The sequence below is a fragment of the Leguminivora glycinivorella genome, chromosome Z (genome assembly GCF_023078275.1).
Source record: "Leguminivora glycinivorella isolate SPB_JAAS2020 chromosome Z, LegGlyc_1.1, whole genome shotgun sequence".
NCBI classification, from domain to species: Eukaryota; Metazoa; Arthropoda; class Insecta; order Lepidoptera; family Tortricidae; genus Leguminivora; species Leguminivora glycinivorella.
Genome location: NC_062998.1, coordinates 36,426,339 through 36,449,390, shown reverse-complemented (window position 1 = coordinate 36,449,390; position 23,052 = coordinate 36,426,339). Strand labels below are relative to the sequence as shown.

Genomic DNA, 23,052 nt, shown 5'->3' with positions numbered 1-23,052 from the left:
TTTTCCTTCACCGAAAAGCGACTGGCAAATATCAAATGTCATTTCGCACATAAGTGAAAAACTCATTGGTGCGAGCCGGGGTTCGAACCCGCGACCTCCAGAACGAAAGTCGCGCGCACTTACCGCTAGGCTACCAGCGCTGTATGTCTTTAATTGCCGGGATGGGGGGACCACAAAACTGGTTGGCAACATCTGTTTATAGGATGTCGGGGATCTATACAATATATATCAGAAGTCAGAATGAGGTGAACTCATCTAAATTTAGGTCAATAATATTTACTGTGAAAAAATATGAGTCCCGTAATCCCAAGTCGTATCCGCGCTCTGATCAATGTCACACCCGAAATGGCACACCCTAATCCGATTACTGCTTATAAGTAAGTATAGGTAACGAAACGTAAACATTTATGATAGGTATTGGAAAGATCATATTGATATTATATGTTCTCGATTAGGTACACTGAGTGCTTTATTTGCCCGAAGTTAGACTCGTAAATTAAGCAGTTATTCATTGTTCTCATTCAGCGTATAATAGATCTGTGATTCTTAATATTGTGCCATTTGCCGAGAGAGGCGCGTGCGCAGTCCGTGTCCCGCGTCCGTGTGTAAAAAATTTACATATTTAGTGTGACGTATCTCCGATATGGGACTTAAAAAAGATAAAAAGTAAGTCACTATTTTAGCAGCCACGCGATTTTCTTTGCTACGCTTCCTTACTACTTTATTTTTATTTTCACGTTTGTTAGTGCTTTACTGTTCAGAAATTGTATATTTATTAATATGTATACATTACCTACAGTGTGTTACCAGCAACCGGACTTTTATTAAAGCAGCGTAATTAAACAAAACATATGGTTATTTACCTTAACCATGTCCTTACTTAACTTACTTAATAAATAAATAAATATAACTAAATAAACTTTGTAACAAAAAAAAATTGCCAGCAATGTACAATGTATTGTCAAGTAAGGACAAGACAGCTTAAGTAATAGCTATGTGAGTAAAAACATTTACGAAGTGCACGCAGTACATTGAACGTGCGGATTTTAGAAAAAATATTTTGCAGTTAATTTAAGTGACTACGATTTGCTGATGCACGAAAACGACTGCTAATGATTCTAATGGATTATATTATTTATATTAGTATCGGCTTTAATAAATGCCCTCATGGCGGTATGGTAAGACACTGTACTTATATAATTATGCTACACATTGCAAGTTGAATTTATTCCGCACTTATAAATTAATCGTCAAAGGGCGTGCCAGGATAAGCTAAGTGATTCTGCCCCCGACGAATTTGGGCTTTTAATTTTTATGGTTGGTGTGGAGCCAGTAATTAATGTGCAAATTTGAGCACCCTAAACTTTAACGTAACGAAATGTAAGTGGCCAGTATTATGTAGGTATACAGTCTGCACGTTTCTCTAAAGAGGTTTCACATATTTCGTATACCTAATGTTATACATAATGAGAATATTATTACGTCATATAATTATCTTGACTCAATGTGTATATGTAAATTATACTAAAATCGGTTAACTAGAAAAAAAGTTATCAAAGGAAAATGATTTTTCGTTTTTTTTTTTACAAAAAATATAAAGTTTAGGGTGCTCAAATTTTGCACATTAATTACTGGTGTAGAGCCACACCAACCATAAAAATTAAAAGCCCAAATTCGTCGGGGGCAGAATCACTTAGCTTATCCTGGCAAGCCCTTTGCTCATAACCATTAAGGGCTGTATTTATTTAGTTACATACATGATATTGGAAATTCTGAATGTGTTTACAGATATTATCATATTTTTTAATCCACGTGTACTTATTATATTTATAGGTACTTAATATAAATCAAAGATCGATTAACTCGGTGCAAAGGCATAATCTCAGAAAAATGGTTAAACAATATACTAATTTGCGACCACCTATATATGCAGGTGCTTTTATTCTTGAAATACCTACCTACTAATTGTAGACAGCAAAGGTATGAGATTTAAAATTTGAGTGAATTACTTATTTTTCGTAGTCAACTTCAAACTCAATGTTTTTATGACAAATATTCAATATAGCGTGATATTGCAATTTGTTTGTACCTAATTAGGTATTACAGATAGCATTTTTCGCGTGACATCAAAGTTGTTTATAATATAACCCTTGCACGTGCCTTGCAACACATCCTTGAAACACTAAACATTTTACGCTTTAAACCCATCGATGGTTTATCTTTCACTTCAACATGTATCAATATTAGCACGACGGATTAAAAGCTGCTTTGCCCCCTAACTGCATACATCTGCAGCTTTGAGAAATTCCTATTTAGTTATTTTTATTATTTAGTTATAATGTTAGATTAGCTTTCATTTGGTATCGGCAAGACTCCATTGGCCCTATTTAAGTATAAGGTACAGCGGGGCAAATCCCGACTGGGGGACAAATGTAACTGACCCATTTTTTCCATGTTTTATTAAATAGAGTATCAACCGGTTATATAATTATGGTCAGGCGTGTTCAGTGGACATACATGTAGAACTCAACATGACAGTGTAATAATGAAAAAAATGGATCAGTTACAATTGCCCCCAGTCAAGATTTGCCCCGCTGTACCTTAGACAGTCACGCTCGAAAATAAGGCCTGATCTAGACGGTACGAGATCTCGCATGCGAATTTCAATTCATATTCGGCATTTGATCAGTCATTTGCATGGGGTGTAACTGCAACAGCTCGTAATGTCTAATGTACCTATCTAAAATCGAATGTGAATTCTCGTGACGCCTAAATAAGCCTTAACGCGAGTTTATTTGACACACTTGACAAAGTTAGGTACGCTATTCGCCCAGCTTTTGTTTTAGTCTGGGTCTGGGAAGTGGGAGATACCTACCAGTGGCGGCTGGTGAAAATTTCTGCTAGGCAACACTGAGCAAAAAGAAACCTAATGGTAGGTTAGGTACTTTACTAGTACCTAATAAATTTTAGGCAAGCCGGTGGGAATCGGCTTGTATGGATTAGCTGCTGATACCTACGTAAGTTGGGTTTTATACATAACGGGACTTAAACTTTGCACTGACTAGAGAAAGCTCTGCCCTACCCTTGTATTTAATTTAGTACCCATCAAGGACCATATAATACGGGAGTATGGGACAGACAAAGCCCATACAAAAAGCGTACCCCTGAAATGTATGGTTCTTTTAGGCTTAAAACTATTAGATGGCGCTGTTTTGCAGCCTGGAAGTGGCCAAAATCATATTTTCCCGAAATATTTTTGCGTGTTTTCATTTTTTTTAAGAACAAATGACATGCTTCTTGATTTTAATATCATGAAACCTAACACGTCAATACACATTTAAAAAAAATATGTAGGCATCATCAGTGTAGTTATGATAGTATTTAATAGGTAGCGCTAAAAAATGAGGTACCTACGATTCTTAGTACTTACGGAGACATTGGAGACTGTAAATCCTAAGTAAGTATATAAATTATCCTTGGTATCCATTATTTTATTTTATTTTTCAGAGAAAAAGAAAAGCCACCTAAAGTTTCTTATCTGCAAATAGTAAGTTATAATTTTAATTGTTTATTCTATTATTGAACAGAATATTGCTCAGCTTTATTCAAACCCGGTGGGTCGGTGGACCCGAAAAAGGGATGAATCACGTTAGAACGCCCAAGTTTCCATTTTTAATTAATGATAGGTTACAAGTGGAAGTCTCTTTTCATGTTGTAATATTAGACAACGACTACCACTTGTAATTTGTATCTTGTAGCTTTAAGAAAAGCTACTTTATCCCGCCCAACCGGTATATTCCAAACAAAAATGTATGAAAGTATGTTGTCTTGTAGTATCGCTACGCAACATGGACCGAACGAGCGGCGACAATATTGGGAGTGTTCCTGGGGTTGCTGAGCGGCGGCGGCGTTAGCTTCATCCTGGTGCAAGTTGGCGAGCTCAGCACGGCCTTCATCGAGCGCACCATCTACCCCGATCATAAAACCAGCTACATGCCAATCATGATCGCCTTCGGAGGAGGCCGGAGATTGTAAAGCAATTTGTACTTTTTTAATTGTTTGTACGGATAACATACCTCTGCTGCTGCAGCCTGCAGCTGCAGCTAGAATTATACATACAATATATCACATATTATTATCGCAGATACGTACTGTTCGTAGCCAAGATCTCAGTCGTTCAGTACGATACCGATACCGTGCTCTTTCATCCCCCACAATATAAGTAATTGGCATCTTAGTTCATCACCCTGTAATTGGTAGGTAGGAATAATTAGTAGAAGTACTTAGTATTGAATAAATAAAAATTAGATTCATATATTATTTTCGCTTGTAGGTATACAATTGTTCCCTATTAACATCTTTTATTTATTGTTTTGTCAGTGAAAAAGGATCTCACGAAGAACAAATGGTGGCCCTAGTCGAAGATGCCAAGGCGATGGCAATAGGGACGTTCGTGAGTGTGGTGATATCGCTAGCGCTCGTCATGTCTTCGGTAGCGCTCATCAACTGGAGCGCCCTGAGACAGGTATCAATAATACGACGAATATTATCTATAACTATATGGCACCAACATAAAATTGTGGTGACGGGTTAAGAATTTCACCACTCCCTTTCCTCCAGTGTGTCGTAGTCGATTGTGGAATATGGGTACGGTTTACCCTTGAATCGCTGACAGACACTTGTTCAAATATTACTTATTTCAAAGACGTTTCAAATAATTTCATTACATCGACAGTTCATATCGTAGAACAATCGATACAAGTAAAATCAAACCGTAGACTTTTATTTCGTATATAAGTTATTCCGAGTATACTTTATATCGTGGTATTTCGTTTCGTGTTTTTTCATTTCAATTTATTTTACATTAAATAGAATATAATTCATTACGCATAATATTATTTCAATTATGATTTTTTCTAAAATTTTTACAATTTGTAAACTGTTTTTTTGGCCACAGTTCTAACCTAACCTAAACCTACTTTAAAAAGGTTCGTTGTTGTGAAGGGTCGCAGTTCTAACCTAACCTTAAACCTACTCGGTAAGCCGTTTGTTTTTTTGAAATACTTTGAAACGAATCAGCGATGAAGAAATATTAGTTTAATAGTATTTAAATAATAACTAAAATTTCAAAAATATAGTAGTTGAAACAAAACTACTCGAAACAAGTTTACTCGAACCAAACTTTCGATGATTTGTCGTCGATTAAATGATATTCGATGAAAAGTTTGTCGGCGAAACAAGGGTACACCATATAGGTTCTGATCTGCCGACGGAAAGTTTCCAAAATTCTGAAATTTTCACATAGGAAAACTTTGGAAACTTTCCATACTTTGTATGGATGGAAACTTTCCATTTCATAAATTTATATTCGTCTTATTTTTCGTGAATGTTACGTGAAATTTTCAAGAAATTTAAGATTTTTTTGGAATGTTTCCGCAACTTGCACATCGCTAAATATGGGTAAAGTAGTATTCTAGAGGTTCTCAGAATAATAAATTAATAATCAGTGCACTCGCTTGTGATTGATAGGTAGTATACATTTCGAACTGTTGAGGTTACATTAGGTAAGTACATTTATCGCAGTTCGATTGCTGCAATATTGAAATTCGAATTCGCATTCCAGTTTTCGCGCCATGCATAAATGGGCTGAGACCCCTAGTAGGGACTATTTTCCCTCAGCCAAAAAATGTTGTTTTTGATTATCGTAGAGTCAGAGCCAACTATGGCAGCTTCCCCAATGGAATTCATAAAGCTCAAGAATATACTGCTAAATTATTGTTCTCAAAGTCACGAGTACCAAACGCAATATCACTTGTTAAATATTTTCAGGATTAAGTATTATAGCATAATCTTCGTTCACTAACGTTACGTAGGCGACGTTTGAGTAGTAGTACTAGGTTTATCCATAACACTTTTTTTACCGTCGATTTTATAGCACTAGTCATAAACTTTATAAGTAATATCTGTTAATACATTAAAATTTAAATTGCTCTCAACTCGGTCCCAATAAACCAACGAGTGTTAAGTGTTTAGAGCACAGCGTACCAACAGTTGCATCACGTGTTTTATTGAAACGCTTACATTGCAATTGATTTAATTGGTGGCCTTGCTTTGGTTTGGAATGTGTATCTACGAGTTTCACTGAAATAGAGACAAAACAAAAGTTTCAAATCTACCAAACCCTGACAAAATGATGATTCATGACTTAAATTACGAGCGTAAGGATCAAACTAACTGTGGTTTCATATCACAGTCGACGAAGTCAAACTAACTGCTATTTAGATAGTGAAACACAATTTTACCAACCAAATAATTAATATTTTTAAATATTAATAATTAAAATCAAGGGTGAACAGCATTAGTAGGTAAATAACAAAAAAGGGGCATCAAATTACTTTGCCACTCTTGTAGATTAAGTGAGAAGTTTTACAGTACAGTTATTACAGCTAACCTTATTCATTTTTATTAAATTTACTTTCAGATCACGCGAATTCGGAAACTTTTCTTAGAGGCTGTTCTAAGACAGGATATGACTTGGTTCGATACCGATACGGAATTTAACTTGGCTACCAAAATGTCAGAGTAAGTAATTACCTAAGTTGCAAAATTATAAAAAGTGCGTATTTTCTAAACATAACAGTAAATATTATTTACACAATCTTACGAATATCTAGTTGTCTTGTAGGGCAGAACCGACCTACGTTCACCATCCTATTTCGTCACCTTCTTAAGTTGCCATTCTTGCATGTACCTACTTACTGTTGTGCCGACGGAAAGTTTCCAAAATTCTGAAATTGTCACATAGGAAAACTTCGGACACTTTCCATCTTTGTCTGGACAATTTTATGGATGGAAATATTCCATTTCATAAATTGAAATTCCTTTTATTTTTCGTGAAAGTTTCGCGAATTTTTCATGAAATTTTTTGATCAGGAAAGATTTTTTTGGAATGTTTCCGCAACTTGCACATCACTACCTGCAGGTCATAATATAGTCGCCAGGCCTTGGTCGGTATGGTCCACAGTCTAATTTGTCAATCAGAACTTTATTTTGGTAATACAATGAGTAATATTATACCCAGCGTTATCCTATTTCAGGAACATGATGAAATTAAAAGATGGAATGGGAGAAAAAGTTGCTGTCGTGTCTAATCTCGTCGGCACGGCTATTATTTGTATCTGTGATGCGATCCCACTTGGTTGGGAATTAGCACTCGCATGTCTGTCAGTACTGCCCTTTTCTATTGCGGCGGCCGTCACTTTATCTAACGTAAGTGCTGACAGCATCATCTGTTATTTTACAGGTAGTTAACTTGTAATACATAATACAATACGTAAGTACGTAGTACAATGTAGATAAGATGCATTAGGGTAATTGCGAATGACAGAAATGTACGGGTCATTTCGAAAGGGGAATCTTGATATGATGGAAATAATGGTGATATTTATGCGAGTTTCGAAATTAGACGACTTTCTGAATTACCCTAATACACCTTACATTAATATTTATTGTATATATCACAAAAATAAAAATAGAAAGAAGAGTTTTATTTTAAGGTAAGATGTTGCTTGGGCTTATACTGTCTTTTAAAATGTGAACTAGATAAACTTTTTCCATTTTTCTTGAAATTTTTCATAATAACTGTCTTTACAGTACCAAACCAGGTCTTCAGTCCGAGAAATGAACTCATACAGCCAGGCCGGAAAGCAAGCTGAAGAAGTATTGAAATCTGTACGAACTATTGTAGCTTTCGGCGGTGAACATAGGGAAGTCGAAAGGTAGGTTCCCGTAGTAAGTATAAAACCGGCCAAGAGCGTGTCGGGCCACGCTCAGTGTAGGGTTCCGTAGTTTTCCGTATTTTTCTCAAAAACTACTGAACCTATCAAGTTTAAAACAATTTTCCTAGAAATTCTTTATAAAGTTTTACTTTTGTGATTTTTTTCATATTTTTTAAACATGTGGTTCAAAAGTTAGAGGGGGGGGCGCACTTTTTTTTCCTTTAGGAGCGATTATTTCCGAAAACAATTATAATATCAAAAAACGATCTTAGTAAACCCTTATTCATTTTTAAATACCTATCCAACAATATATCACACGTTGGGGTTGGAATGAAAAAAAAATATCTGCCTCCACTTTACATGTAGGGGGGGTACCCTAATAAAACATTTTTTTCCATTTTTTACTTTTGCACTTTGTCGGCGTGATTGATATACATATTGGTACCAAATTTCAACTTTCTAGTGCTTACGGTTACTGAGATTATCCGCGGACGGACGGACGGACGGACGGACGGACGGACGGACGGACAGACAGACATGGCGAAACTATAAGGGTTCCTAGTTGACTACGGAACCCTAAAAAATGAACTGTAGCTATATGTCAGGTGAAACAATATTCTATTTGAAAGCTTAGTGAATGACTATGTTCTATTATTGCATTTCTTTTCAAAGAGTTACTTAATCTACAAAAATTATGGTACAGTGGGGCAAATCTCGACTGAGGGTCAATTGTAACTAATCCATTTTTTCCATTATTACACTAAGATGTTGAGTTCTACATGAATCCACTGAACACGCCTACCATAATGTAACATGCGCTTATTTAATAATGCAAACATTGTAAAATATATAAAAAATGGACCAGTTACATTTGCCCCCCAGTCAAGATTTGCCCCGCTGTACCTTAAAGAAAAGTCATTTCCGTAATTGAATAGAGTAAAGAATATTCAATTATTTAAATTCTCTAAAAGCGAACATCGATATAACAATCTCATCCCCCATAGGTAATTTTGAAATTACCTATTTGAAAAAGAACAATCTAGGTCTACAATAAATTGCTCAGCAGCATTAGAAATATACAAAAATTTAATTCCTATAAGTACCTCTATAAATAGATAAAGTAATTTCATGAAATCTTATGAGGTTGCCGACTACTACTTATAATTGTGTCGAGAACTTCAAAACTAGGTAAATCCATTCTGCTACAAGGTTGATTATCTTTCAGATCATATTATATTTTTTATATATTCAACCTTAAAGCAGAATGGATTTACCCAGGTTTGAAGTTAAGTGACAGAATTTTAGAATAAAACTTACAGGTACAGAAAGTTGCTGGAGCCGGCAGAGCGGTACGGGCGCAAGCGCGGGCTGTACACGGGGCTGGGCACCGGCTTCAACTGGGTGCTCACCTACTCGCTCAACGCCATCGGCCTCAGCTACGGCACTCGCTTGGTGCTCCGCGATCTCCACATCGCTGATCCTGACAAGCGCGATTACGCAGTCGGCGAAATTTTCAGTGTACGTGTCAGGTCCACGCTCATATTGGCGTGAAGCGTGCATGTCAAACAATTGAAGCTCAAATACTTATTTGAGCTTCAATTGTTTGACAGCGTTTGGCAGCGTTTGGCAGCGTCGACTCAGGACACTTGTCCTGAGTCGACGCTGCATATATGTACGCACGCTCGCCCGCCCCGAAGAACGCTCCGTTCCGGGCGTCCACTCAGGCCCCGTAGCCGAATGGAATTTCTGCGACGCCAAACGCCGAGTTCTACAAATCTACTAGTATCTCTATCGCTCTTGCATATTGGCGCGACAGAGCCAGACTGCATTTCTGCGGCGTTTGGCGCCGTAGGGCCAGGCCTAACACTAAGGGCCGGTTGCATCAAACCGTCTGTCATCGTTAAAGCGTTCGTTATTTTTTTATTGTATTTGAAGTTCCATAGACATCTGCGGCGTGGCGATGATGTGTCAAATGTGGTTGATGCAACTGGCCCTAAGTCGGAAGCTAATATCCTTGCTTTAAAATATTAAAAAGCATCTGTTTTTCTTTAGATCCTTTTCAGTATTTACATGGCCACGCAGTCTATAACGTTCTGCGTTCCTCATGGAGAATCGTTCTCGGCAGCGAGGGCCGCAGCAGCCAGCGTGTTCGAACTGATAGAAAGAAAACCGAAAATTAATAGCATGAGCAAAGAAGGCGCCCAACCAAGAAGAGTTATTGGTGACATCTCTTTTGAAGATGTGTGTTTTAACTACCCCTCTCGTCCTGACGTCACGGTATGTATCTATATTATACACTTATAGATTCTATAATTATCTAATACTTACTTAAATATGTCAATATTTGCTTTTTATATAGTGAATTCGTTTACAACGATCGAAAACTTTTTTGATCAGATTTTGAAGGACTTTACTCTGCACATCAAACGCGGAGAGTGCGTGGCGCTGGTGGGGTCCTCCGGTTGCGGCAAGTCCACGATCCTGCAGCTGCTGCAGAGGCTGTACGACGTGCACTCCGGCTCGGTCAAGCTGGACGGCAGAGACGTCAGAACGCTCAACATCGGCTGGCTCCGGTCGTGTTTAGGTACGTTCTCTAACAAAATTCTCATTATAGTATGAATTTTCTGAGGTGAACGTTTCGCTTTTGCCGTAATCTGTTAAACAAAGGCCTTTGTTTCTATTATTCACTGCGGCGTTTCCACAGCACGTGCTAAAGTCTCAGTGTAGTTAAAAAGCAACTATCATGATAGCAATAAGGTTCAAATTTATTAAACAGTTTGCAGTATGCAGGTATTTGAAGATGACAAAACGTGTTATCTCCGAAAGGGCTTTTTATGGATTTGAACCTTATTACTATCATGATAGTTGCTTTTTAACTACACTGAGACTATAGCACGTGCCGTTCAAACGGGAGCTAGCCGCCGTAAACAATAGACACAAAAGCCTTTGTTTAACAGATTACGGCTAAAGCGAAAAGTTCATTTCAGAAAATTCATACTATACCAGGTCCGGCACATTCCGCGCTTCTTTCGTTCATCCGGCAGCCGCGACGTCGCGGCCCATACAGTTTGCCTCACACTGCGCAATAGAACTCATCATCATCAGTCCGTCATGCACGTTGCCATTAGGGCCGAAAAAACACTTTTTTCGACAAACACAAATCGAGAACAACTACTTATTCTCATTGATATAATTTGTATGGAAATGTTTTTTTTTTCCCTCTACAATGTGACCTACAGATTAAAGAAAACTTTCCAAACATTTAAGCACTATGGAGACGACGTGATAAAATATTCGCAATTTTTTACCTTTGCAGGTGTTGTAGGTCAAGAACCTGTATTATTCCGCGGAACTATACACGACAATATTGCGATAGGCTACCCAGAAGCAACGAGGGAGGAAGTTATTAAAGCTGCCACAATGGCATATGCACACGACTTCATCGTTAACCTGCATGAGGTGAGTGCCTACATAAATAAGTTGTGTCTACAAGTTGTTTTCGAAAAAATCATTTTTTGCACAAGCTTTTATCGCCGACTGTACTTTTCTTCCTACAATCATCTACTGCTCTCCGAGACGTCTCTAAAAACCCCTTACTCGATGGGAATACGATACGACATTTCATTACATGAGTTCCTATGGCCACCTTTCTGCTCTATCATCAGCTCTCTCTATCATAATATTGCATTGCCACGTGATTTACATGTGTGTGCAAAATGTCAGCTCAATCGGTTAACGATATCTGCTTCAAAATTGAGTCGCAAGATTTCACGCGAACGTACATACTTAACATCACCAGTTAAAAAAGTTATGTACTAGCTTTTGCCCGCGGCTTCGCTCGCGTTAGAAAGAGACAAAAAGTAGCCTATGTCACTCTCCATCCCTTCAACTATCTCCACCTAAAAAAATCACGTCAATTCGTCGCTCCGTTGTGCCGTGAAAGATGGACAAACAAACAGACACACACTTTCCCATCTATAATATTAGTATGTATTGACTTCTTTTACAAAAGGGTTACGACACTGTGATTGGAGAACGAGGCGCGTTGCTCTCGGGTGGGCAAAAGCAGCGCATAGCAATCGCACGGTCTCTGCTGCGCGAACCGGCAGTCCTTCTTCTGGACGAGGCGACGTCTGCTTTGGATCCGCACTCGGAGAAGCAAGTACAAGTAGCCTTGGACAGCGCTAGCGTCGGAAGGACTACGATTGTTGTGTCACATAGGTGTGTTTATTACTTTTTGTGTGTGTGTGTGCCAATGACATTTATTTATAATATAGTATGGTGCGTGCATATTTGATAGTTATTTTCTTCTAAAGTTGGTATTTTTATGATACTCTCAGATTATCAACTATTGTGAATGCTGATCGAATTATTTGCATGGATCAAGGAGCTATTGTTGAACACGGCACTCATGAAGAGCTTATGAAGGCCAAAGGTAAATATGATTTGTCGTTAGTATTTACTTGTCTATTTTAAATTAAATACTGTAATGAAAACCCAAACAAACCAACAAACACGACGACAGCTGCGCCCCAACCATAGCACAACCACAAAATACAACGACTTGCTATCGCCCAAAGCGCCGAGCGGCGACACCGGTTTAGTTACCAGAAAACCCGCTAGATGGCGCTGACCCCGGCCCATAGAATTCGTACATCGCGGTGTTAAGATTTTTCCCGATTTGGTTAGGCTCGCCGGTTGAAACTTACGAATCTTAGTTACGGACAATATTTTTCTATGGTCCCCTGCTTCCCTCGTGGAACTACGCACTATAGAAAAGTAACGTCTAGCAAACGTGCTTCCGCTCCAGTTCACACTTTCACACTAACTGGTTGGGGAACGCGTCAGCTTAGTCGACCTTTGTAAAAAAACGAAACGTAGTAATATAAGACTTTCATCTTTCGTATTCGAGTTTCCCTTCTCTCCCCGCGCACCCCCGCTACAATACCTATTTAAATTGGAGCAATGAAGTACTACCATACATGTTTCTTACAGGTTTCTATTACAAATTAGTGACGACTGGAAAGGAAGTAAGGGAACCTGATGTGATCGACACATTACCAGAGGAAGTAGATGGAGATGGTGACACGGAAGAAGTAGCGACTCTTACTCCGCGTGTAGATGTAAAGAGAAGGTCTAATAGAAGACCTCACAGACGACACTCGATGAAAAAAGGTACGTCTACATCTACAATTATTGTAGCAAAAAACAATACATTTTTGAAGGAAATTGAATAAGGTGCATTTAGGGTAGGTACCTAATTCCGAAAGTCGCATAAAAATGACCATTATTTCCATCATATTAAGATTCTCCTACCCAAGCATTTCTGCCATTCGGAATTACCCTAATACTTATGACATTTTTTAAGACGCAACAAGAGCGAAAATGTAAAAATGTAAGTTCCGCTCTCGTCGGTTTCCTCCTCCAAAATTTTACCGATGGGAGCGAGATTTGAGAATCAGAAGAACAATGAAATAATCTGTATTGAACTGATTAGTTTTTTGGCTAATTGTTATCAATTTTGCATATGACACCATTTTGCGGCATAATCATTTAGGCCATCTTTGGAATTTCTTGATGAAATAATAATAATCTGCGTTGAAGACGTGTTGAACGACACAGATAAAATAATAATAATCTGCGTTGAAAACACCATAGCTCTAGCAGTAGTCGAGAGCGTGTGTATGGAAAATTGACCCCTCCTGTTGCGTCTTAACCTTTTTAATTAGTCCAGACTTTCTTACAAAAGTGGCTAATATATTTCAGATACGCATGATTGGATGACTCCTCGAGGTTCGATAAGTTCTGTGATATCCACTGGTCTGCAAAATTTTGTTTATAACTCCGACATCGTTGAAAGTGACGAGGAGAAGGATGACGATGAAGTGAGTTCATTCTGTATTAGCATGAAAAGCGAACGAGTGGCCAAATGTATCAAAACACGACACAACTTCGATCGATCCGACTTGTCCAAAATTTCAAACACTTTCCCTTTATTCATAAACGTTCACTAAAGCTATCATGCCGACGACAATTCACCAGCTTATTTATCAACATTCGTTTGTCCCTTTTTATCACATCAATACGTCGGAAAGGGACAAACGAACTTTATCGGCTTGATAGCTTTAATGAACGTTTTTGAATAAGGGGGTTTGTATTTTTGGGATTACGTCTACCTAAATTTTTATAATTTTTTTTGCTTAAATTATTTTATAGATAGTCAAGCCGGTGAGCGACTGGGAGCTTATGAAATTGAATGCTCCAGAATGGCCACACCTGTTAGCCGGAGCGCTGGCCGCATTTTTGCAAGGTGCTTGTTTTCCTGCCTTCGCCCTCCTGTTTGGATACTCAAGCGGGGTATGGACCAGACCGTAAGCCTATAAAATGACGTAGGTTCAGACAGAGTAATCAAATAGAAATACCTTTATTTTTTTTTCCTTTCGCCTAATACAAATACTGTAATGTATACTAAAAATCAAAAACAGAGTTAAAAGTCACACGCCACAAATTATTATTATAAATAAAAAATGTTTCTATCAAACGTTACTTCAATTCGTTTTAAAGTAACAACAAATATTTATTAAATAAATTAGTCTCACTCACGATCAATAAGAGTGGGAGAAAAACTTGAAGCCTGAACCTACGGGGCCTTTAAATTAACATTTATCTAATTCTTTCTAGATTCAGTAATAAATACTTAAATTTTACACAGATTTTCAATTACCAAAATGATGATAAAATAAGATATGGAGCGGACTTTTATTCGGGCATGTTTATCGTGGTAGCTGCTATTGCTGGAATATCCATGTGTCTGCAGAGCGTCACCTTCACAAACGCTGGCTTGAAAATGACCACGAGGTTACGACACCAATACTTCAGTAGCTTACTCAATCAAGTGAGTTTATAAACATAAGGTAGCATTCATTAATATTACAGTGTAAACAAATACCTGTAACATGAATTTCTACATATTGTGTCTATGGTTCTTTCAGGAAATTGGCTATTTCGATAAAGAATCAAACACAGTAGGCTCGCTCTGCTCTCGTTTGACTGGCGACGCAGCAGCAGTCCAGGGCGCCACGGGGCTCAGGATTGGTCTCATCCTGCAGGGCCTGACTTCCGTGCTAGTCGGCTTTATCATGGCCATTTGCTATAACTGGAAGTTGACCCTTGTAGGGTCTGTTTTCTTACCTCTTGTGAGTACAAAGCGATCCGCGTACGCTTGCAGTATATCGACATTACCGACACACAACATTTATCTTATTACATTTTTGTATAATGCAGATGGTTGGAAGCATCTGGTTAGAGGGGATTGTTTCTCAACAGTCTCAAGAAAATGAAACGGCAGCCCTGGAATCAGCCACCGCAATAGCTACTGAAGCCATTATTAGTATTAAAACTGTTCAAAGTTTAGGTAAGGAGATATAACTCTTATTGAAAACTGTCGTATTCTCGCTATCTACATATCTAGAAATTTATTATCTCTCTTTTCGACACAGGTCGATATACCTAAGTAATATTTGTAATATTCCTGAACTGAATGGTTTTGCCAACGATAGACGGTGTGTAAAAATGTGTTTTTTTTCTTTTATAATAAAAAAAACCGCTATACATAGTTACATACACGTATGAGTATTGTACAAGATCCGGCTCATCCACTTTGCCATGTTGTAGGTGTGGAATCCAAGTTTTTTGACAAATTCAACAAGGAGTTAAAGGATTCATGTGCTGCTGTTGCCAAGAAGTCACGCTGGCGCGGCTTAGTGCTTGGACTGGGATTATACGTGCCATTCCTATCGTACTGTAGTGCGACCGTTTATGGCGCCACGCTCGTTGCGACGGACCATGTTCCATACGAACATGTATTTTTGTAAGTAGTGTCGCTGATATCCCGAATGTAAATCACTAACTCAAGATATTATTATGTTAATTTCTTAATTTAGAGTCGTACTTGTTGTTCCAAATTGGCATGTTACAGAGTTACGGAGGCCCTAATGTACGGAGCGTATATGCTCGGCCAATCGCTGGTGTATGCTCCAAGCTTCAACTCGGCTAAAGCAAGTGGAGCTCGAGTATTGGCCGTCATCAACAGGGCGCCGAAGATCGTAACAGCAAATGGACTTAAGGACAAAAAAGAGTGGGTCAGTTAGTGTTGTGAATTCTATGTATATGTAGGTATAGTTACGATTCGGTGATAAGTACAGTCAACCAATTAGAATCCTAGGCCACTCTAAAACCCTGTCGTATTGCCACCGAGCTCTATTTGCTATAGAAGTCAGTTCGACTTTTACTGTGAAAGGGTTCTACAGTGGCCTAGGGTTCAGGTTGGTTGACTGTACCCAAGAAATTTAATCCACGCAGCCATTTGTGCCACGCATCGGGGCACATTTAATTCAACAATATTTACTTAACACCAATTAGAGCTACCTCATTTGATGCAAGGCTGAGTGTACGCGTTCAATGAATTACGAGAACAATTGAAATATCTTTGTTCCTCTAATGTTTCGCTATCACATTTTCCTGGCCTGGACAAAGGGAGTCCAAATAAACTAAAGCTATGGGGTTGAAATGGTCAGAACTTAGTGCCTAAGTACTCAGTTGGTTGGTCGTGTTTCCCGATACTCTCGGCAACAAAAGTTACTTATTACGCCATCTGCTTTTGCTTCTACATAAATCCTGATTTCTGTTTCTTTTTTTAAGGTATCCACCGGACGATTCAGTTTCAAGGATGTCGAGTTCAGGTACCCGACGCGGCCGCACATCCCCGTGCTGCGCGGGCTGGAGCTGCAGGTGGAGGCCGGCAAGACGGTGGCGCTGGTGGGCGCCTCCGGCTGCGGCAAGTCCACCGTGCTGCAGATGCTGCAGCGCTTTTACGATCCTGACTCTGGCAATATTGTAAGTAAGATCAGTAATCACAGATCATCAATCAAAAAAACACAACTTAATTTCACCAGCTTATATATCTGTTTAGGAAATAGATGGGCGAGATATCCGGAACCAGTTGACCATACCGCGCCTTCGGAAGCAACTGGGTGTCGTGCAGCAGGAGCCGGTGCTCTTCGACCGCACGCTTGGCGAGAACATCGCCTACGGGGACAACAGCAGGAAGGTCACGACGATGGAAATCGTAGCCGCTGCTAAAGCTGCCAATATTCATAGCTTCATCGTTTCACTCCCCAAGGTACGCTAAGGCTAGGCCACTTAACATAATTAAGGGTGTTTTGCACGACGAATCGCAGTTGACAGTGTTATTGTTTTGACAGGGCTACGACACGAATCTGGGGTCGAGCGGCGCCCAGCTGTCGGGAGGGCAGAAGCAACGCGTGTGCATCGCTCGCGCGCTCATCCGTACCCCACGCCTGCTGCTGCTGGACGAGGCCACATCCGCTCTCGACGCCAATAGCGAACGGGTAATAAATAAATATATATTGGGGGACATCTTACACACCTAGCCCCAAACTGAACAAATCTTGTAATCTATGGGTGTTAGGCGGCGATATACTTCCTTATATACATAGAAAACATCCATGACTCACGAACAAATATCTGTGCTCATCACACAAATAAATGCCCTTACCGGGATTCGAAGGCAGGCAGGGTCACTACGCGCAAGGCCAGACCGGTCGTCGAATGTCTACTAGACGCGTATCGTATCACAACTTTTACACAGGTTTGTCAGTAATCGTGGCGCTATATCTATCCAGATGTTCTGTTAAATACTTGGTGTAGTGGGATTCACGAACAATTCCAGAACCTAAGCCCCGTGGCAAGCAGGAACTTGCACATCGTGTTTCTAAATATTTTAACTTTTAGTTTTTTTCAAGAGTCATCGTTCATCTTGGCACTGTATATGTAATTATATACTAAATATTTTATTTCAGGCTGTGTCAGAAGCACTCGAAAAGGCGGCCAAAGGACGAACATGTATCACCATTGCTCATCGGCTCTCGACTATCAAAGACGCAAATCTCATCTGCGTTGTTGACAAAGGTAGATACGACATGCCCAAAAAAGTAAGGTACCTGCGCCTTTTAAGGCCCATTTTTTGCAATATGTCAATAAATTAAAAATAAAAACATATTTTAGAAATCAAACTTTATTAGAGTATTTCTCATCTCTTCGTGAATAATATCAATATAATAATCAACAGATAAAATGTCATTTCTTACACTAGGGGTTGCCCTTGAATATTAGAAACTTCCTATATACTAGGAATACTTAAACAGTTCGTTTTTTTAAAGAAACACCAAAAAGTTTGTGACCACGAAGTAATAAATCCAACAATCACATCTCACTCAATCAGGCACTTAACCAACTTGGGCGCGAAATTTAAATCCATTTGTACGATTATATATAGTAGATTATAAGTAGGTTTTTTTCATCCATCTTAGGAGCTGGGCCATCTTTGGCGCAGGTACCTTGCTGGTTTAAACGATTACTTAACAAAATATCCTAATATGAGTTTAAAAGACATAACGTTCGAGATATAACAAAACCATGCATGGTGGAATTGTACATCTTAAGTAAAGGTTTATAAAAAAGTCCGCGATGGTACACTTATGCCATCCTTTTACGGACAACTTACTTTAACCATTCTAATGTTTTACTCCCCGTGCAAAGCTGAGGCGGGTCGCTAGTTACATACAAGTAAGAGGGATAGAAGGGAAACAAAAAAAAAATAAGGGCAATAGGTATTACTGGGGCCGCGGGAGTATGTCGCCGCGAGATAGATGCCACGTCTTCTTCTAACTGTATTAATGACATAAGGACGGGTAGTCTATCTCGCGGCGATTTATTTTTTCACTGGTAAACTTGTAGTGACGTATTTATTTTTTCAGGTAAAATCGTGGAAAAGGGAACGCACGAGGAACTGGTGGCACTAAAGGGCCACTACTACCGCATGTGCAAGGGACAGCACGTCCCCCTCGACTGACGAGGCCTCACTTCGACGACATAGCGATATCCCGAACAAGATATGCTTGACGATGAACCTTAGGGTCACCCCCAAACCAATCAACGCGGAATCGGCTTTCACCGACCTAAAATCGCTCATTATATGAACATGCTCATGCGTACAGCGACGGCGACGCGTAGGCGTCTTCAATGTCTTCATAGTACTTCATACTAATGAGCGTATTTTGGTCACCTAAGAGCCGACTCTACGTCGATAGAATTGGGGAAACCCTTATTTTCGTAGGGAGTTTCACTAGGCAAACAGTAAACTGTGTCGCTTAACTTCTAACTTGAGTAAATCCATTCTGCTATGAGGTTGATTATCTTTCAGATCATATTACATTTTTTATATATTCAACCTTAAAGCAAAATGGATTTACCCAAGTTTAATTGAAGTTAACCCACACATTACTAATCTCCTCGATGTATCACGACGTATCATTCAGAACAATGAAAACTTTGGAATTTAGTCTAGAATACGTTTGCATTACCCTTATCATCTCAAGTGATATACTTAATAATAAATGTCTAATCAAACTACTTAATGGATATTTTAGAGTTGTTCCAAATTTTAACGGAAAAGTAAAATTAATATTATTTGTTACAATTTTGCGATAACAGAATAGTACATTGCTCCTGTAAAGTTATGTACGAAAATCTTGGCATAATTAATGGAAGATTTTTTTTGACTGGGATATATTATGTACATTATAGGCCGAAGTTATTTTTCATCAACCCTCCCCATCCCTCCCCCCTCTGCGTCACCCCTCTTCCCCCCTTAAATAGCCGAAAATGTGGTTTTTCTCGATTTCTGACAAAACCGTTGAAGATACAGAAAAAGCGTGTAGGAACAAAGAAATCCTTAATAAATTTACTACAAATCATTCATTGATACTTTGGTTCTAGCACTTATAGTTTTCGCGTGATCCATCACGAAAGTTGGCCCTTTCCTGCAATTTTCTTTAATGAATGTTAAGTTTTCGCTCAAAATGCAAACGAAATCGTCGAAATTTGTTTGATATTACTAAAATATTATAAACTGAAAATGAATTTCAGGGAGAAAAATCACTAGCATGGCTGGGACTTGAACTCCCGGCATCTGGATTGATACTCCAGGGCTCTACCAACAGCTACCAAAAGCTCATCCTCAGTCAGCGATATACTATATGTATCAATGGTACTCCTAGCGATTTCTACCGTGAAAATATTACGTCTTAAATAGTTACTGGAATTCCAAGACATATTGGAAATTCCACCCATGGTAGTGATTTTTTCCCCTTAATTTTATTTTAGACATGAGTTTACAATATTTTAGTCATATCAAACAAATGTCGACGATTTCGTATGCATTTGGGAAGGACCAACTTTCGTGATGGATCACGCGAAAACTATAAGTGCTAGAACCAAAGTGTCAATGAATGATTTGTAGTAAATTTATTAAGGATTACTTCGTTCCTACGCGCTTTTTCTGTATCTTCAACAGTTTTGTCAGAAATCGAGAAAAACCGCATTTTCGGCACTTTAAGGGAGGGTATAGGGGTGACGCAGAGGGGGGAGGAGCGGGGAGGGTTGATGAAAAATAACTTCGCTCTATAACGTACATATTCCAATTAAAAAAAAATTTTCCATTAATTATGCCGTAATTTTAGCTAATTTCCCCGTACTAGAAAGGGAATCTGTTCTAACAATACAGTTTAAATTTATGACAGACTTGAAGATTTTACTAAATAATTAGATTTTTGTAAGCGGTGTAATTGTAGTAGTAAGAATTTTCCATAACTGGTTATTAATTATTACTGGTTACAAAATGTTGACCGAATGGTGGCCGCTATCGGATGTAAGAAGCGCCTGGCATCCGTTGGCTCGTTGGGTGGACGACATTCGAAAAACTGCGGGGCACTTCTGGATGAGATTAGCCCAGGACCGGGATAAGTGGCGTACACGAAGGGAGGCCTATGCTCAGCAGTGGGCGATTAATGGCTGAAATGATGATGATGATGATGACTTGTTAAAAGGGGAGGATGAACTCAAATGTGAACTGTATGGAGATTACATTGTATCCCCGTAATATAAGAAGGACCTATTTGAAAAATAGCATTAGGATGGTACGATATGTGAAAAATAAAAGACATAAAAATGTGTGATATCACGTTTTATACCTACTACTCGGCCTACAGTTAAGTAGTAGGTATAAAACGTGATGTCACTCGTTTTTCTGAAAAGTATTACTGTATGTACCTACGAACCCGAATTAACAACACAGTAACATTTATTGAACCCAGTTGGTCTAGTAATATTGTTTAATGTATGAGGTCGAAATAAATTGTATTACGTGTTGATTCTGTAGAGTGACTTGTAATAAGTTTAAATTTAAGGACCTATTAGCAAGCTAAGTTCGTAAATATTAATTTAAGAAAACTAAGCAGGCATAGTATATCAATATTCTATTGTATCAAAGACCTATATAACTTCGTATAGACAGATAAAGTCTAAGAAAAAAACGTACCCCAAAACCATACAGAAAAAGGTACGGTGAGCTAGATGGCGATACACCTTTGGGGTACGCTCGGCTAGATGGCGCTTATATTAATATTTGACATTTTAAAACATATCAAGCTAAGAATATGGGCCAAATTGTCAAAACTGAGGTTCAAAAGTTTAAGCCTGTGTCGAGAGATGGCAGTCTATGCACTGTGATTACAAATTTTACTTTGACAGTAACTCTCTTTTACTCGATCCTCTTTGATTGTATTTAATAACAAACACATGTTATAACACATATTGTCTCTCTTTAACATTAAATAAAGATTGATTTAAAATCTTCTTTCTTAGTATGTATATTATTAATATTATACAGGTGGTTTTCGAACCACAAGTCACTATTTTTCCAGACAATTTTTGAACCCCTTTTTATAGGTATTTTTTTTTCACTAGCGTGAATCTGTTATTCAAGTAGCGTTGTCACCCTATTAGGTCAGATGTAAACAAACATTACTCGTTTCATTTTGTATAAGAGGGTGCGCGTTATTATTTAGGGGATGTACACGGTAATCACTGGATCAGTCGTGGAGGCCCCGTTCCTTGGCCACCTCGGTCGCCGGTCACCGGAGCTAACGCCGTGTGAGTTGTTTCTGAGGGGTGGGATAAAAAGGCGCGTCTACGTCAGCAAGGCCGAAATCCTTGACGCTCTTAACCCTTAAATGAATAGTGATGTATATATGCATCATGCATTTTTGACTCTATTGACAGCATGTCAAAATTCAAATTTGAATAAATCTTTGTCAAGGTCATGCATTTAAGGGTTAAACTTGAAATTCTGCGTGATTTTGACGAAGTGAGAAATAACGTGCAAATTGAAGGACAATGTGAGAAAACGTGCACTTCGTTTGGAGCGCCGCGGTATGCACTTTAAATAATTGCTGCTTTACTTACAATCAAAGTTGTAAGTAGATGAATGTCGGGCTGCGCCAGACCCTACAGGGTCAATCAAGTGTGCTGGAGACCGGTCAGACATCGCACTGCTGAATGTCGGTGCCCTGCTTAACACATTCACTACCAGACAAAAGTATTCATATTGACACTTTGCAAATACAGTACTGACCAGTCTTATTTGACACTAAGAGGAAATTTAGCGACGGCATTACCAACTATACAAACGTAGTCACCAACGACTACGTTTTACTCAGCCCTGTCATTTGTGAGATCATAAATTAAATATAACAAGATCATACCATCCCATACATTAAAATGCGACCGCCTAAGACCGCGCTTACACTCCACCACACATAGATGGCGCCACAAAAAAAATGTCTTGTAGCTTTCGATTATACTTGTAGATGGCGTTAAGTGTCACTTTTGACATAGCTCTATGGCGCTATGGCTCGGAATTGACACTTAATGCCAATCTACAAATAATCGGTGGCAACAAGGCATTTTTTTTGTGGCGCCATCTATGTGTGGTGGAGTGTAAGCGCGTTCGCAGGCGGTCGCATTTTAATGTATGGGATGGTATGATCTTGTTATATTTAATTTATGGTGAGATTCAGCTACACAGTTATAGTACGAATGCATTCTTTTCTAAATAGTATACGCAATTCATTATAGTAGAGGACTTTTTTATTCTTAATCTCTCGTATGCTTAGGCGCAGATCTGCTCTGTATCGTTTCAACTTGAATATGAATTTATTATGACTAATATATGAATGACAATTTTTCACAGGCGCATACGAAAGGTTAATTATAAATATTCAATAAATGCATAAATTACTCTTTCCAAATTTAAGTTACATACTGAGATCACTTTTGTAAATTTTGATAATTA

General features: G+C 38.7%; 1 protein-coding gene across 1 annotated transcript; it reads left to right on the top strand.

Annotated features, from left to right (window-relative positions):
* The first annotated feature begins 574 nt into the window (after positions 1-574).
* LOC125240659 (multidrug resistance protein homolog 49-like) lies at positions 575-19,271 on the top strand. The gene is made up of 26 exons (XM_048148661.1): positions 575-666; positions 3,508-3,547; positions 3,835-4,031; positions 4,381-4,525; positions 6,482-6,582; positions 7,098-7,269; positions 7,654-7,778; positions 9,098-9,296; positions 9,831-10,055; positions 10,176-10,362; positions 11,095-11,237; positions 11,791-11,999; positions 12,119-12,213; positions 12,774-12,953; positions 13,545-13,663; positions 13,995-14,135; positions 14,491-14,673; positions 14,771-14,974; positions 15,063-15,192; positions 15,453-15,648; positions 15,757-15,919; positions 16,479-16,673; positions 16,750-16,959; positions 17,042-17,188; positions 17,660-17,768; positions 18,617-19,271. Exons 1-26 carry the CDS (start codon positions 644-646, stop codon positions 18,709-18,711), a joined length of 3,933 nt encoding a protein of 1,310 aa, XP_048004618.1. The 5' UTR covers positions 575-643; the 3' UTR covers positions 18,712-19,271.
* Positions 19,272-23,052: the final 3,781 nt, after the last annotated feature.